The 18,410-nt window shown below is 33.0% G+C and overlaps 1 protein-coding gene across 5 annotated transcripts in view; it reads left to right on the top strand.

Annotated features, from left to right (window-relative positions):
• The window catches only part of LOC111046367, a 35,577-nt gene extending 18,611 nt beyond the window's left edge, over positions 1 to 16,966 (top strand). For 3 of the 5 annotated variants that reach the window (XM_039420894.1, XM_022331890.2, XM_022331889.2), the window contains exons 2-8: positions 7,413 to 7,685; positions 8,907 to 9,117; positions 10,663 to 11,005; positions 14,925 to 15,021; positions 15,969 to 16,070; positions 16,197 to 16,352; positions 16,846 to 16,966. In XM_039420894.1, coding sequence (XP_039276828.1) covers positions 10,686 to 11,005; positions 14,925 to 15,021; positions 15,969 to 16,070; positions 16,197 to 16,352; positions 16,846 to 16,899 — 729 coding nt within the window. In that variant the 5' untranslated portion in view covers positions 7,413 to 7,685; positions 8,907 to 9,117; positions 10,663 to 10,685 and the 3' untranslated portion in view covers positions 16,900 to 16,966. Of the gene's footprint in view, positions 1 to 5,499; positions 5,789 to 7,412; positions 7,686 to 8,906; positions 9,118 to 10,662; positions 11,006 to 14,924; positions 15,022 to 15,968; positions 16,071 to 16,196; positions 16,353 to 16,845 lie in introns of those variants that run through there. The other 2 variants (XM_039420895.1, XM_022331891.2) reach the window with 2 other exon arrangements.
• Positions 16,967 to 18,410: the final 1,444 nt, after the last annotated feature.

The raw sequence follows: 18,410 nt of genomic DNA, 5'->3' as shown, positions 1-18,410 counted from the left end.
AAGAGGCTCGAAATCGTAAAAACCATTGGAAAATCCGGAAACTAGTTTCGTTGTTACACCAATATCAATCTCTAGTGAACTGATTCATACTACAAATAGAGTATTTTTTGTTGGTGATACCCACATCAGACTTGTTCTTGGGTTATAAGACAGACGATAATGGGAGATATGTGGATCTACAGACTACAGCTTCAGGTGGGTTCCGAACGGAAAACGATTTTTAGAGTCATTTCCATCCACAGTTTGCTCTACAAGTGGTCAAATAGAGCTAGGCTACTGCAAAGCATAGAAAAGAGAACCTACAGTTACTTTACTCCAAGTTCAAAAGAAAGCACATTAATCTAATTTGTCAATCCAAGTATTGTGACAGCTTCAAGTCGTTCCATTCATTCAGTATCAGTATCAGTATCAGTATCAGTATCAGTATCAGTATCATTAACAGTTTCATGCAGTATAGTAACAACAGTATCAATAGTATAATGTACAGTACCTTAGTTTCTAGTTTTCTAGATCCTAGACAGACTACTAGTATCAACCGAGCAGCCTTCAGGCATGGCTGATAGGTGACGTACTTTCCAGTTAGTTTTGCTTTTATTGTTTCCAGTTATTAGTTCAAGCTGCACGTGATAATAGACAATTGAACCGACAGTGACGTTATAAATCCTCGGAGCAATCAAAATCCAAACCTTGTGGTTTAGTGGGAAACACATTTTGCTAATTGGGGAAGCTGTGACGTAGAAGAGTGTATCCGCAAATATAATCCTTGATGACGACATCAGATATTTCACCGCAATTGAACTCAATCAGTAGCATGACTGAATAAATTTATCGGTTTATTTTTGGTTCACTGTTATTGCTCTGCGTTTTGTTGGAGCATGAGCATACTAATTGCTTCAATGTACAGTACAGTATTGTCATCGATGAAAGCTCTTGATAATGTACTGGAATTTTAATATTCAGAATATTCATAATTATTCTGATAGGATCTACGGGGATTTCTATTATTCTATTGATGTTGTTTGCTGGCGAGTATACAGAAAATTTTAGTGTTTTCCTTCGTTGATGACATCAGCTGTCTAGAATATTCTAGGATACGCTGCACTATAGAGCGTCTTATATTAGAATTGTAGTAGTTATGTCTTAAGAGAATCTTTGGATAAAAAACTTTTTAGCCGTTACTGATTAGAGCATTCTGCAAAATGATTAAAATGGAAGTAATCAGTAAATCAACAGAAAGATATTAAGTCATCTTTTGAATCAGCTCAACTTTTTTTATATATAGTCTATTGTTACATTGAGTGATTGTATAATACAATACGGAAAGTTGATTCGTAGAGAGAATCGGATTAATATTCAGAATAAGATTTTATCCAATAAATGATGAACATTGACTTGTATAATACATTAAAACAAGTCTATTAATCAGAATTTTCTTGAGGTTAACAAATATTTGAAAAATCTAATGAATTTTAGAATTATAAAATATCAAATATCAGGGTATCACATTCAATATAGGAAGAATAGTTTTCTATTATTATATATTCCAGCTCAAAGTACCGGGAAAACGTTTTAATTGACTGAGATTAGCAATATAGTGAGTAACCATGTTACTTTACTTGCAGCATGTGGTCCAGAGAAACAATCATATTCAGCATTGCCAAACATAATCAGGAACATCATACCACCTCATACCTACCACTTGTGGCTACACCAGAAACTTCTAAGTATCAATACAACTGGAAAACAATCTCTGAAATTATTTTTTGAGATACGCAAGACACATGCTGCTCATACAAACCTGTATGTAGGCTGTGTGTAACAATATAGCGGGGAAGAAAGTTTCAAAGAAAAGTGCAATATTGAGACAAAGTAAACCAATACTCTGCTCTCAAGACAACGTCACATACAGAACCTACTCATGTTTCCACCTTAAATTTGTAACACATGTTTCCTATCTTATGTGAGGTAGAACGGAGATCAAAAGCGTATTTACAGCACTCAATTTCCTTTGGTAGGCTGGCAATTTGTTCCTTGAATTAAGGGAGAGGGATATGAAATTCAAATCTTCTTATCTACCGGTAAGTGTAGGCCTATAAGTGCGAAAGATGGATTCCGCTCAAAAGGAAACATGTGAGCGTCGGGGTTCCTGCTTTTAGAATCTATATTATATTCTGTGTAGATACACTCTTTGACCTAGATATCGAACGTCAAATTCAAAGGCTCTAAGGACCATTACTTTATTGAAATTGATCTTTCAATTAATTAATATAGTTTTACTTCATACCAAGTTTTTAACACCATCTTCACGTTTATCATTTGTTATTATGAATTGAAGAGGTTATTGAACTCATCTATACTAGTATCGTCGTATTATTTCTTAGTTTATGAATTGAGGAACTTACTGAAATAAAATGTATTTTCTCATTAAGTTTCATGAAGGATAATGTAACTACTCGTATCCGATAAAAACTAATATATTTTAATTTGAACTACAATCACTAGACAAAATGCATGTATGGAGTAAATGTTACAGGCACAACCCATAAAAACACAATTTTTTTATGTCCAGTATCCATGGAGACAACAGATCTATGCAATACTGTATGGAAGCTAAAATCTGCCATGGTGAAAACCAATGTACTGAGAACATAGATTGTGTGTTTTCTTGGTACATTGGTAAAAACCGTATATTCTTCCATTTTTTCAAACTCTGACAATTATCACCAACAATTCTTATATAAACCACATTCAACAGTCAAATATAAACATTGATGAAAGTACAAAAGCGATTCATTTCTAATGCTAGATAAGATGGAAAAACAATGTCTTGATTGATATATGAATGGAAACTGAAAATATAATATATTGGATGGAATATAACTGGAACATGAAAATAGTTGGACAAAATTCACAATAATTATTATTCAACGAGTTACTTTAGAAAGGGTTGCCAACTGCCTACCCTAGTCTTAGAATCACATCATAAAAAAATAGTAGTTTTCTCAGAAGGAAGCTGGTAATAATGATCAGCTTATCTGAATACAACTTGAATCAAATCAGATCACAGATTTCTATTAATAATAGCCAATTATTTCAGGCCTCTTCTCATAGTAGACCCTTCTAGTGCCTCTTATTCTCTCCAATTAGGCCTTTGATATTATCAATTTCAGGCATCCACTAATATGATCTTCAAGTTCTATCCCCCTTATCTATAGCCTCAGAATTAATGAGATGATATTGATAAAGTCAGGTTTTCATGTCTCTAAAATTTTCACGGAGATTAATCAACGAAAGCTCTGAAACTGACACGAAGAGATATCACATTCTCGGGAGTAACCTCTACGTCATCAGAAATTCCCTTTTATTTTTACTTGCTTCTGGCCAATTTCTGACTGTCAAGGTTTTTCCTTCTAATCTACATCATTCATCCATAATTAGGACAATATTCATCTATAGATACTCAACTTATTTTGAGTGCTTGAGAGGAGTGAAAATTCCTAACTCCGATCAATGGAGGATATTTTCATCTCATAAATACCAGTAGTCAACTAGAAATCAATAATTTCAAGAGTTGGCCTATCCGGGAATCCAGGTTATGATGTTATAATGTGGTTGAGACCTACATGGATGATTGTTCTTCTGAGAGGTCTCAAGCTTGCTCTAAAATTTAGATGCGAATACTTGTAAAAAATGAAAATATTCCAATTCATTTTATATTTTAACATCATATCAATTATATAATATTGGATTCTATAGAGTATATATTATTCATTAATGAATAATAGAATTCACTAACAACTTTGGCATAGCAAAGTAGGATACATTACACTCCAGTCAACAGCTTCGTCATGGAAACAATTATGAAATAGTAAGTTGTGATAGATTTGACTCTGAATTGATACTTCGAAAAGAAACCCAACATTTATAAGTATATCAGTCAATCATTAACATGACGTGAGAGTACATTGAAATGGCTAGGTCAAATATACGTAGAATTATGGATTACGTGATACCTTTTACTGAAGTCGGAAACTAAAGAGATGAAAAGGAGCTCTGTAAAAAGAAATAAGAAAAGACATCACAGATGAAGGGATTACTGAGTACTGTAGTGGAGCTTCCAGAGTAAGCACCCCTCGACAAAGAGGCAAGATGCTTTTAAAGATAGATAAATTAGAGAAATCACTTCCTAAGAACAACTGAATCTGGAACAAAACATTTCGGCAGATTAGATCAAGAGATAAAATATCCGTTAAGAATGTTGCAGTAACTGTTGACGCATAGCGAGGGAGATAATCAGGCAACATTTCATAAATCAGATACTTTATAAGTAACTAATCCTACAATATACTAGATAAGATACTCTATAAGTATCAAATCCTACAACATACTTGATAAGATACTCTATAGGTGATATTTATAAGTGATACTCTATTAGTTATAGTTCATGACGTGATCTACGAACAATGTTAATGAGAGTTATTGAAGAAAGATGTAATACATTGATGAAATGATTGAATTTGAAGATTCAAAAATAACAACTGTGGAAGGATTCTTTCTCCGTCTGTATGCACTTGTTATTGTGTGCCTTTGTCTCAACAAGTCAGCAAATAGCCAATAGTGCGATACCTATTCACATATATTATATGTTATACAATTTATATATAACCAAATTATAGCTATATTTACTTTGCATGTTGATTGAATGTTCTGCATGAAGATAAATAATATTATTTATAATACCTTCACTCCGATCTGAACAGATCTGATACACGAAAAATCATGAATATTGTGGATGTATGAATGGAAATCACTTTTTGAGAACAATTGGAGCTCAGTACCTGGAAAGGAGTCATTATATTTGAGAAGAACGACTGACCTTTGGAGAAAGTGAACAGATTTTCAAGTGAGCAGGAAAAAATATTTTTCATCGTGATTTGCAATGACATCCATTATTCAACAATCTTGATTTCAATGATTTTGAGTACTTTTCCGAAATAGATAGCAGACAGGAAAACTATCAACAATAATTATTAAGGAGAAGTTTCTATTTCCAAAGAAAATCGCCGTCATAATTATGGAGGGGATGAAGCCATTCTTGAACAATTGCTCTGAAATAACGATAAAACCCATAATCAAGCGAAAATCTGCTCATCAGCCTGGGTTGCAAAGCATAATTACATTGCTAGATGATCCGTGAAAAAGATAATGAGGGAAATTGGCCTCATTACCACCAGTATTTGCAAGAAAGCCCTGATTAGGGCCATGCTTTGGGCTGATGTTCAACTTGGAAGTCAGATTATGTTCCTTTCTCAGTTCATCGAGAAGACGCATCCTGATAGTCTGCAAGTATCAATAGACGTGTGAAATTCTGCAGAAAGATAGAAGAATTAGTGTCACATTCCACAAGCGAATCTTCAAAGCAGGAAAGGGTAGAATATCAAACTGCATATCTGAATTAAGAGATACAACGTAGAGTATAATAGTAATCAGCATCTCTGAGGCGTCGAGAGCTGAGGAGTAACAGTCTCTTGAATCAGAAGTAAACTAACAGACTCTCTTTGAAAACTGGAAAGTGATATCTTCCTTCATTCAAACTGAATCACTTATTTAAGAGTTTTACAACAGAAGCAGTAAAGTTGATTAGAGGAGTAGTCTGGACTGATCACCTGGAACTGAACATCGAAAACTGAGGATTGTCGACAATTATTTATTGTATCAGAATCTGGAGAATAGTTACGACCAGATTATCTTAAAAGCTGAAAATCTGAAATCTAGAATAATAATGAAGGTGAGATAAATAATCCCAGTAACACATTCACTATCTTAGTAACAGTTAGATCTACTTAAAATCTTATTCGAAAATTCCAACATCCACTATGAAAATAATGAGACTTGGAACATTGTGATAAGTAATGAGACTAACCTCCTCCTACAATTTGAAGACGTGATTTTCAATGTTTCCTGCGATCCTCTCATTACATGGTCTATGATTAGAGTCACAGTAATCTAAAATGCTTAGATTATAGAGACTATAATCCTTACAGTAATAGTGATTCTTATAATGTTCTCATATTAGAATAATGATCAACTAGTTACGGTTTTCACATCATTCCCATAAAACCACATATCTTCAAATGAAGTTTGAAAAATAGTTTTGGTTACTACAATGGTGTTAGCGTGTGAGATGTTAACTCACAAAAGTTTTTCTAATTGTATTTCCAATAAACCTAAGAACTGACAATAACCCAAACGTTGAGTATGTACATTCTAATCAATGACATGACATCAAATGAAAAAGAACAATATTCCACCCAACAAACAGCGTTTATTTGAAAATCTGATATTATGGTAGAATTCCTCTTGAAATTGGAACAAAAATATTTTTAAAATGTTGAAATCGATCAACGTATTGGAAGTGAATCTAATATCTCATTCATCCCCAAAGCACAAAGCACATAGTGTAAGCCAACTGGAAACAGAATTTTGTACAGCAAGCATAATCAATTTTCCCTGAAGGAATTTTCCTCATGAAAATTATTTGAATCAAGGAGTTGTAGATAAGTAAATGGAACCATAGAGAACACAATTATTTTCAAACTTTTGATAGAATCTAGTAATTCAGTGCAGTGGATACTATCTTCATCTGAAATAGAACGAGTAAGATTTTTCAATCAGTCAACAAATAATATCTCCCAGTAGAAGACACATTTTATGAATCTCTCATTTTCATACTAAGCTTGTTGCTTGCTTTTCTCCAGAATTATGAAGGAAAATTGTATATCTAGTTTATAATAGAAAAAACTGAAGCCTCATTCGGCGATCGAAAACTCAATAAACTTGTCTCTCTTACATTTAAGGAAAAAAATTGAATGTTAACTTAGAATGGAGAACTGATAGTAATAAATTCATGTTGTCGCTTTTCATAATTGAAAACTCAATCTACAGCACTAGAATACTCTCCCTTCCTTGATGATACTTCTCTTTCCATGGGAATATTTACTTTAATTCTCGAATTTTCAGTATCTGGAATGCGGAGTAATTGAAAATTTATTGAGACTACTCTTGTTCTTTGAATTATTATTCCACTCATATATTTTTATAGGTGATATTCTTTCAGCATAAAATGAGAATGTTAGCGCACAAATTTCTACCTTTCTCTGTCGTGCACTCGTTCGAATTAAAATAAATCATAGCATTTTCAGATTTTCAAGCTCTATCTTCAGTACTTGAAAGTAATATCATTACTAAGTGATATAATATCATAGGAGAATTGTCATTGAATTTCTCTTCTTAATTCGCACAGGAATTTGACATTTTGGAAACTTCACACACATACTAGAAAATCATGGATAGATTCATATTGATAAGGGAACTATAATTTATTTTCTATTCTATTAATTTGTATTTCATAGAAAATAATGGAGATCACCGACGTGGTACAGACGATTCTAAGGTACTTGCGAAGTCCAGGACTTTATCCTCCCGAGAAGTCTGGACTTAGGGGCAAGATCACTTACGGCATTGTGGTTTATGTGGTGGTGGAGATTGTGTTCGTGATGACACTTAGCTGGAGAGAGTGGGACTTCAACGCACGTGTTACAGCACTCGAGAACTTGAACTTGGCTGTTGGAATCCTCAACTTGGCCACTGAGCCCAAACTGCTTCACGACAGAACTGCGTATCAGGTGCATATTGAGGTCGATAGCTGTGTTGTTGTATTATCCATTAATTGAATCAACATTGGAAGTTGGAAAGATATTGAAAGATCAGGCGCTCGAATCAATGGTTATTGAGTTCATCAGTGATTGAATTCATGTATTCAGTCGTATTTAACAAGTGCGTTATGTATAGTCGTCAGGATTCAGTTGTCTATCCTCTACTGTCAAGTACGTGATGGACAATAATGTTCAATGACGTGAGAAATAAACTTTCAGATCTTCCAAAATTCAGCAAAATTCTACAGCAAACGATTAAGAATCACCTTCTTGATAAAAATATTCCATCATGCAGTTATATAGTAATATATCGATGCAAACAATATTAATTTATTGACATACTATAAAATCAACTTGAAGTCGAAATTATAAGTGTTAGAACCTTCCAGGAATGACTGAATTGATATGAGAAGACTCAATTTAATAGTATTGAGAATCCTTTGTCGTCTAGTTATTACAAAATTTGAAAATTAAAAATCATGGCGTGTATGATAAAAATATTTTTCCTTGATATTCACGGTCCTCAGTAGATAGTGTAACATCAAAAACTCCAATGTCAAACCAAAATCAGTTGTCTCATCTTTCTCCGTGACCACTCTATTGGAAACTCGTCAATTAAAAAAACACACACACACACATGGTACACATTGGAAATTACATGAGCTAAATAACAATGTACAAATTACACAAGGGAAGGTGGCAGAATCACCTTCTAATTTGCTTCTAGTTCAATGATCGATAACTTAGCAGATTCGTAATAAAAGCTTCAAATTTCTCAAAATTACTTCAATGGAGTTATTAAAATAATTATAGTATTATTTTCTAGATAGTTGAATAATATAATAATAAAATTATTAATCTTAAACCTAATATTAGTAATTTATTCAACTCCATTGCGCATCTCAACAGATATTAGTTGATTTATAGTGAGTTTCACATAAAATTTTTGTTTGCATTCCATACATGAAATTATTAATGCTTCCTATTCAACCAATGTTGATACTATGAAGTGGATCTCACTAGGCAAGAGAAGTAAGCCTGTCTTATCAGCTAGTTTATGACTTGATTCGTGTGTCTTGCTCTTATATATCTATTTTCTGACATATTCATGCTCACAAATATTCATGCTGTCATGAGTGTTCATGATCTGACGTATTCAAGCAATTTTCCTGACAAAAATCTGATCCTTAGGTGTGGCTGATGTCTTCGAAACCAATGCTTTACAATTTGACATCATCTGAACAGCTAATTTCGATCTACAAGGAGAAGGAGGAGCATGTGAGAGAGATGGAGAATCAGAGCATATGACTGGCAAAGATCATAGGGACTTCGGTGCGGTGCTTCTTTGTAGGCTACACACTGTCGTCCCTCTTTGGGGTGGTCGTCTATCTTATAGACTCCGGTAAGCATCACTTTCTCTCTCATAATTATTCCAAATGGAATTGATGAATATTGAAGAATAAACCCACGGTAAACTCATAATATTCCGCTATTCAACAAGACCCCAGTGATAAGTCTTTCTCACTATCATCATCCTGAATATTTATCTCAAAAATCTTTTAATTCATGTTTATCAACACGAACAGTTCTCTTGAAAGCAAACATCTTGGAATATTTTTGAATGGAATAACCAGAGAACAGCATTGACACAATAACAATATTAACTAATAAGATTTCTCGATTGAGTAAAAACTAACATTAATCACATAACACAGACCTGAATCGATTCAGAACACCAAATTGAGTAATAATTTGAGATAACATTTTGGAATAATTTTAAATTTTGAGCATTGCGATTTGCTTGATGGCAGCGGTAACGCTTTTGATAATTCAATCATACGGCTCGTAAGTTGAAAATTCGCCGTTATCCTAACACCGTCTTGTGACTTGCAATGGTGCGCATAGGGCATTATGCAGTTCAACTTCATGGAACGAAAGAAACTATGCATTCTCTATGATGACACTCACTATGAATAGATTCAATTTGGGAGTGTGGGAACGGTATTCCTTGACATTATTTTATGCTAAGTGCCGAAAATTTGATTCACGACTCGAATTTTGAATTTGAAAGGTGTTGCTGAGACTTCCTTATTTCACCGTTCACCGCGAATTTTATCAAACTGATGCATGAGTGAAAATATCTTCATTGAATCATTGTTAAAACTACACTCTCACTAACTTGAGAATGTGAGCTCTGTAATAAAAACATATTCAGTAATTGAATGAAAGCGTTTTAATAAACGTTTTGGCGATATTATTGAGTAATTATTTTTTAATATCAAGTTTACATCTAGTTGAGTGCTTTTCAAGGTGAATGCGAAATGAATTCACCATCATGACTGCCGAACTGATCTATGTTAAGTTTTATGTGCTTTTCATTAATTTATTACTCGAGAACGCACCAACTACACATTATTACTATACCATAGAAAATATGATCATATTGTCTATTTTTATCCATTTGCAAAGGCAACTTTCTACAAGTATTCACGTATTTAATAATTATTTTGAGTACTTTGATCGAATGAAAGCTAGTTCATATATTGTACAGAGTAATAATCATATCATCAAAGACATTGATTTGTCAAATTCTTTCTACAAGCTATGAAAGATTGTAATTTTTGTGTTCAAAAGTCTTCAGCTTTTTGTTTATTGTTCCTCAATATTATAGATAAATAGCATAGAGAAAAGATAGAGCAGCGTATGCTATTTAAATAGTAGAAACCCATTTATTTATGTGAATATTGGAAGGAATATGAGGATCCCAACACATAGAATCTATAGTGGAATGCAACACAATAGTTCAAGGAAATTAATCCAAGTAAGTAAAGGACTTCTTTCCATATTGCAAATGTTTTTTCATGCTTCTGACATGGGTTACACGAAAGAGAGAAAATGAAAAATGAATAGAGGAAAAAAATCAAAATCACATTTGTTTCCTGTACAGATTTCAACAGACTGTCTCTTCCAATGATATTCTACAACCCGTTCACACCTTCACCAGCCATATCTTTCTCGAGTTTCACCCAGTACCTTCTGATCCTCCCCATCGAGCTGTGGTACATCCACCTCAGCTTCACTCTGGCCTTCGTCCTCAACGAATCGTCGTTTTTGGCAGTCGACAACGTTGTCAGGGAGATGAAGCTGTTCCAGATGAATCTGCAAGAGTTGAACATGAATGCGGATGCCATCGAAGAGCAAGCGAGGAGCACTCCCAACACAACTGAGGATTACAGCAGACTGAAAGTTATTGTCAGACAGATTTCCATCCATCATCAACTCATTTACAAGTAAGTGGAGATCGGAAAGCTTTTACAATGGAATATTGCTTTATGTTTGTCTTCTATAATAATTGAAGGAGTGTGATTGTGAGTACATTCCTGTCTACTTACTAATACTGTATCTGTATCTCGGAAAATTACCTCAATAGGTATGGTGATTTTGTCAACTCTATCTTGAGCTGCGTACAGACTTGTGTACCACGAACACACGCATTACAAATTTCATCAACTTTATATTCATTATTCATTTTTATACAATAAGTACATATTATCAAAATGATAGGGAGAGGAAGAATAAGGTAACCTTGTGCTGTTCCTTTCCAAAATTTTGATAAGGTTACACTCCTTAGTCCGAAATAGACTGAGTCTTGTAGTTCTTCAATTCAAAATTTTTACAACGTTGATTTTTGAATTTAGATGATTCAAAACTAAACATACAAAAAATATTCCACATTATTATAACTGATGGTTATTATATCTGTACCTTACTGCTTCTGCAAAAATACAGATATTATCAGCATCATCAGTCTGTGAGCACCTTTTGAGGAAGCATAGAGGAAAAACTAAATTGGCTGTCATATTTCTAAATATTTTATTATATTATTTTTTGTCAACTGAGTTTTACTACTACTTTTGTCAACTATAGTTGACATTTGATATAGTTTTATGGTAATGTTAGTCTACTCCTTTTTTGTCAAATCAAATCGAATTAAAAATGAGTTTATTTCCTCTAATTGAGCAAAAAATATATTCAAGGCTGATACATTGACAAAGGCAATGCATTGTAAAAAGGAGTCTGATTACCTCAATCCAATGACTATAAAAAATAATCTGAACATCAAGGAAATTTAATACTCTATCAAACTATCGAAGAGGACTATCGAACTAGCGCATTCAACTTTATCGAGTGGAGGTGAATGTTGATGTCATTCTAGGAAACTGCTCAAACCACAATAGCATATAACGTAGTTCATTGAGCCTTCATAATTCACTTCGATATTAATATAAGGATCATCAACTTTTAAAATGTTCTCCTCAAAAGCCGTCAATTTTTTTTTATTATCACCCTCACCCTATTTTTATAGCACCCATAATTGTTTTTTATCGTTTAGATAACTTGAGAATTTGTAGAACTCGATCAAATTTTATTCAATTCTCAGTTGGTTATTTTCGATTGAAATCACTTTGTAGCTGCCTAAAGTTTTTATTGAAAAAACATGAAGTGCGTGTGACAAACGTAGCTGTAACTATGATGCTGCTCTGTGATTGGTGGTCTGTTGATTGGTGATGCTGCTCTATGTAGTCATGCTGCTCTGTGATTGGTGGAAAATGGATGGGTGGTGATGAATGAGGAGCTGGCACAGGCCTAGACCGTTCGACCAATTAGAGGTGTAGATTGGAATTAGCTAAATCCTCCATTACATCTTGTCTTCAAACAATTAGCTCATCAAAAATATAATGCAGCAACTTTTCACTGTCAAGACTGAAATTCAGTTTTAACATTAGTCATAACTGTAGAAGATAAAAAGCACGATAAAAGTCAACAAATTCACGATAGAAAGGACACATTGGTACAATTATGACAGCAAGAACAATCATTACAAGAACAATGATTTGTAATATGATAATTTCACCCAGAACTCAGATTTGAAATCTCGAAATAATAATTTTCATTCATCATGCTTGTTATTTTCCATTGAATCTCTCAAATCAACTTCGTGACTTGTCTTTTATCAGTTTTCTCTTAAATAGAGCAGAATTATTACTTTTTAGTACCTCATTCGTACGGTTTGTGTATATCCTGTATTTTTCAAAAGCACTCAGTTTATTGATGATTTCTTCCGATATAGAATAAAGAGTAGTAAAGAACACTCATGTATTCTGTGCTCAAAACTCACTATTTCATGCAACTTTTCCGAAAAATATCATTGAGTACGTCAGTGAGACTCGCCTATTACGGGGTCCAATCAAGAGAAGGAAACTTCAAGTATTTTCCAATTTTTCGGAATTTAATATACCAAGTTTTTCATTTTAACATTTTTTGATGTAATAGTTGTATGATTGATTACGATTGCGAGTGCCTCATCAACCCCTTGAGAGACGATAGGTGATCAATCACCCATTAATTACAATCAAATTCAACTCCATTCACTACCTGCAATTGAATCCATTCAATGCAATTACCTCTATGCGAGTCAATTGACAAATATGCATGGAGTTCAATTTGCAATTCGCTAAATCGTTCTTGCACATCCACTTTCCATGTAATAAAGCTAGTGAAGTTCTTCTCACGTCACATGAATGAGGAAAAATCAAAGATAATAGAATTATCTTTATAATTATTAAATTATTCATCCAATTGCCCTGTTTGATCACTCGATATTAATCAATCAAGCAATCGATGACTGTTTCTACTCAGTTGATATAGTACGAAACGTTCTATTGAAGTGAAGTGAACGGCAAATGAAACCTCCCCTGATCCACTGAGTCAATCAACAATCCCGGAAATGGGTGGAATAAAGGTCAAAAGTCAAAATTGAATTTTCGGATCATCGAATTGTTGATTAACACACGTGAAAAATAATTCATGTGAATTCTTTGTTCTGTAATCCCTTCATCAAGGGGAGATTTTTCCAATTTTCAGTCAGTTGGTTTGATATTATGTAGTAGTAGTATCATTATTCCATTCCTATTGAAGTATTCTGATATTAACTTCAATGCCACATTAAAATATTCATAGCATGATGGAATAATAATGAAGAACCATTTTAAGCTATCACTTGAAGTAATATGAAGCTTACAATACGAAGAGTGAACTCACCAACTCACCAAATCACTATGGGCCGGATGCAACATTTCAGTCCAGAATAAAAGAAAGAAATTCATTCTTCAAATCAACAAGAATAAACAAAGATATAAAAAACTATCCAGTTTGAAAACAAGAATGCCACCTCTGAGAGATCTGTGTGGGGTCGATATATTAAATGAACATACAAATAAGCATAAGTCATTATCTATCTGTCAACAGTCTACTTTATAAAACGTTTAACATATAAGATTCTAAAAAGACAGTGCAAAGCTCCCTATGAATTATTAAATATTCAATAAATTTGCTGGAGTTGTTATCAAGATAAATTTAACGTTTGGTCTTGTAAATAAATTCTCATCTTGATGCAGAACATGATTTACTAGTTTGTAATATTACAGTAAAATTTTTTTGCACAATTTTTTGTTACTGCAGAGTTTCTAAAATCCAAACAGAGATTCCACCTCATCCCTTCCGAATAACTAGTTTTCAATAAAGCTTTTGAACGCATGATGGTTAATACCATGCTTAATATTCTTAATTTGTAATGACAGTGCGTTGAAAACACGAGGTGCTACGTACATACAGAAAAAACCTTCTTAATCAGAAGAGAACGATCATTTCATAGAAGAGATAGATCAGCTGATCGTTTCATATCAAACCAGAATAAAAATTTGATCATGAATGAGGTGTTTGAAATTATGGAAGCAGCTTAATAATTCTTTCACAATGATGATTTAACAGTAGGTTTCATTGGGGATCCTACTGATGAATTATCCTTGTGAAAGAATTATTAACCAGTTTCCATAATTTTCACCAACCTATGCAATCGTAGATCAAGAAAAATGGTACAGAAAATCCTTAGTCGAATATGATAACCATTTCTGATAATGAAGGAAGCTGCTTTCTATAAAAAAGTGAAAGTATCAAAAATAATGAATTAATTATTACAACTTGGTCCGGCTTCTTTACTTTCAGATCTTGTTCTAGTACCATTCATACATGTATTCTATAGGTACTTGAATTCATACTAGATTTGAGGAAGCTCTTACATTTATCAATTTGAATGTTCTTAGCACACGAATACTTTTTCTCACTAGACTCACACTTTTCATTTCTCAGGAAAGTTGGAATGCTCAATAAAGGATTCGACTTTCAAGTTATGTACAATAACACGTTCATCTGCTTTCACCTCTGTCTGGCTATCTTCTGTATGGTGGTAAATAATACATCACAATTATTTATAATATCATCAATTGATTTGGTCTTATCAACAATCAACATATGAATAATCATGAAAAATTAAATTAAATACGTAAAAAGAATTAATTACATCAATCTCATCATCATCATCGATCAAATTACTGAATTGAACTTTTGTTTCCAGTAATATGCTATTTTATATCGATCACAAAGGGAAGCTCGAATCGATATCTTGTGACATTTAGAGCGGCTCTTCCTTGAATCGAATTTTTCAATAAAACTATACTACATTTACATACATACTAACTCACTCACTTTTGAGCTAATAATACATGAGTGGACTTCCTCTAAGCAAGTGGGATCGTTGATATATATAATGGAAATGATATTCCAACAATAATGAGGAACTATGATTGATGTTTCTAGTAATAACAATCATGAGAGACTATGATGCATGGTTCTTGTAATAACACTAACTCACACACTCTTACTGCTGGCCTGCTTCTATATCTGTTGTATATATCATAATTGAACCGTTTTGGGCTCAAGCCTGTGGTACTTTTCTATAATTTGTGTAATACTGACTAATTGAGTGAATGAATAGTTGAATAAATATCGATCGAGGTCCTGATAAAAACCTGACTTGGAGATAAAAATGACAATTTTTTTCTTTGAAAACTTGAGAGAATCATTCAACGTATATAAACATTTCCAATCATTAGTTTTCTGGAAATTTGAGTATTGAAATTCATCACCAAATAAGGATAATTTTTTTATAGTCAATTTTCATCGTCCATTTATTTTTCATCAATACAGTTCTATCGTCAGTCAATACTATTTCTAGAATTTGCAAAGTTATCTACTCTAATTTTTGCACATCATTCATTTTATGCTATTTGTATGAAATTAATACTTGATTTAGAAGATCTCATTTGTAATCCCAATTCCTTTCTTCTGTTCCAGAAAGTGGATCTCCTGTACAAAATAAAATATGGCGTATCAATATTTGCTATCACAATAATTTCATTCATGTATTCGGAAAATGGACAGAGACTGGAAAATGAGGTGAGCAATTCCTAATACTTTCAATTCAATCCCAGAGTTATAATAGCACTTCGAAATCTTCATTCAATGCACATTGATTGATATCGTGGTTATGAATTTTCAACTTTTTCCTTCTACATGTTCCAGGGAGAGAACTTGCGTTTAGCTCTGTACAGTTGCAGCTGGATAGGAAAGCCGTCGTGGTTTTGTCGATCTCTATTGATCCTAGTCACACAAAACAACAGGATTCCAAAATTAGAAACGTTCAAGATATTCACTCTCAACAGGAACAATTTGAAAGTTGTAAGTAGCATGTGCAATAAAGCACCCTTGATTTGATGGTCTTTCCAGGAGGCTAATAATCATTCTCTTTCTATTCATTTGACACTTTTTTTGATTATTGGTTTGCATGCGTTATGCGGTGTACATACAGTTTTATAACCCAGTGGTTCAATTACTGAACTGTAAGAGTAATCTTATGCCAGTTCACTCACAATCTATTGTTGAATTTTGGATGAATTATTGTATTTGTCATACTAGACTCCGTACATGTATTTATGAGTGTGAAATAAATTTTAATTTGAATTTTGAATTACTGAACTATTGGAATCGCTTCTCTAATGAATAATGCGATGTTTGTATGTGAAATAGATTCTCAATTCAATTCTAATTGATCATCATGGATTATTTCATTCCAAAATTGTACATTGTCCGCAAACTAACTATTATATTCTGTCTTGATACGTTTTCTCTTGATTTTTATACTCTAATCATTCAATTTTTATTGTTTTCGCAGGTGATGCAAGCGGCCTATTCATATTTCAGTGTACTGACAAGATTTTCAAGATGAATTTTTAGAGCTGCAAAAGTTGATGTTTCAATAAAGGAATATTCTGTAATAAAATTCTGAAATTGTATCTGTTTCTTACTGCGGACAACCTAAAATTATGTACTGTAATGATTAGAAGAGTTCAACAACAGTGTTATATATTAAAGGTGTCATAGATATTTTCATGAATTCAAATAACTTGTGATGTTCTTTGGAATCTGCATCATTCTCCGAAATAAGTTGTCTACAGCAGGTGATAGTACTTCGTTTAGTACGATGCGCTTGTGGATACGAAACTGCAGAGCAGCATGCTTGTATGAAAGGTTGCATACTATATGACTGCAGGCGCAGTAAGCCACTCATAGTGCGAAATGAATACTCTAAAATTCTTCACATAATACAGTTCAAACAATACCCCACTTATTGAAATATGAATGGATTTTCAAATATACAAGCGGTAATAATAGTAATATTCCGTCAATATGAAACATTATGTACAGTTCCAACTATAATGTCAAAATTGTCTGACTTATGTCTGGTTTGACCAAAGTCGATTAACGTTGACTTTTCAGCGTTCAATATATTTAAACTTTGCCTAAATCTCTCAAATGATAAACTTGACCAATTAGTGTATACTGTTGCTTCTACCGACACCAGTTATGTTTGAATGCTGTGAAACTGTATTTTGGGGTTCTTTCAAGCTGAAGAAACGAGCAATGATTTCATTTGAATAATTCAAGGGCAATAATCATTTGCTCTATTTTGTGTTACGCTATTGGGCTAACAATTAGTTACTGTATCAAATTATCGAGTAAGTTTTACTTAAAGACAAGATAGATTAAATGACAATTAGAAAATAATGATCAACAATTTATTATCATCGTTATTATTATTTTCAGTTAGGTATCCACTATATTAATATATTTCTTTAGAGGAAATGTAGAAAAAATTGATAATTTTTCAATAATCTCCATTAATCATCTCACTATGATTATTATATAAATAATTAATTTCATCAGTTACCATTATAGATATACTAATTCAATAATTGAGTAATATAAATTATTGGAAATTAATAGAATAGAATATACAAGGTATGTGGATGTGATACAATCATGTTGAAATGAATGTTTTCTCAATTTCTTCAGTTGAATATCAATGAATTATTAAGTTACCATGGAAGAAGCACAATATTGGACTATAGTAGATGATTTTGGTATCACCATAATGGTTAGTAGAATACAATGTTATCGGCTATATTTTTAGTAATTTGGGTTTCAAACCACCATAAGTGATTTAGAAACTCTTCAATGTCATCGAACAATCTAGGCTCTAGTGGTCACCCGTTCAACGAATGTTACTGGGACATGTCTCTTATCTAATCCCCGGCATTAGAAAATAGGGCGGCATCGGAGCGAACCGCGTCTTCGTGTTAACCTATTCAAAACTGAAATATTGGAGTTTTTTCCATCAATATAATTTTATTTACGATTTAACAGAGATTTCACTCATCAACAATATATTTTTGACAA

This window comes from Nilaparvata lugens, chromosome 2 (assembly GCF_014356525.2).
Source record: "Nilaparvata lugens isolate BPH chromosome 2, ASM1435652v1, whole genome shotgun sequence".
NCBI lineage: Eukaryota > Metazoa > Arthropoda > Insecta > Hemiptera > Delphacidae > Nilaparvata > Nilaparvata lugens.
The sequence above is the reverse complement of the archived record's forward strand: the minus strand, read 5'-3'. Positions and strand labels throughout refer to the sequence as shown.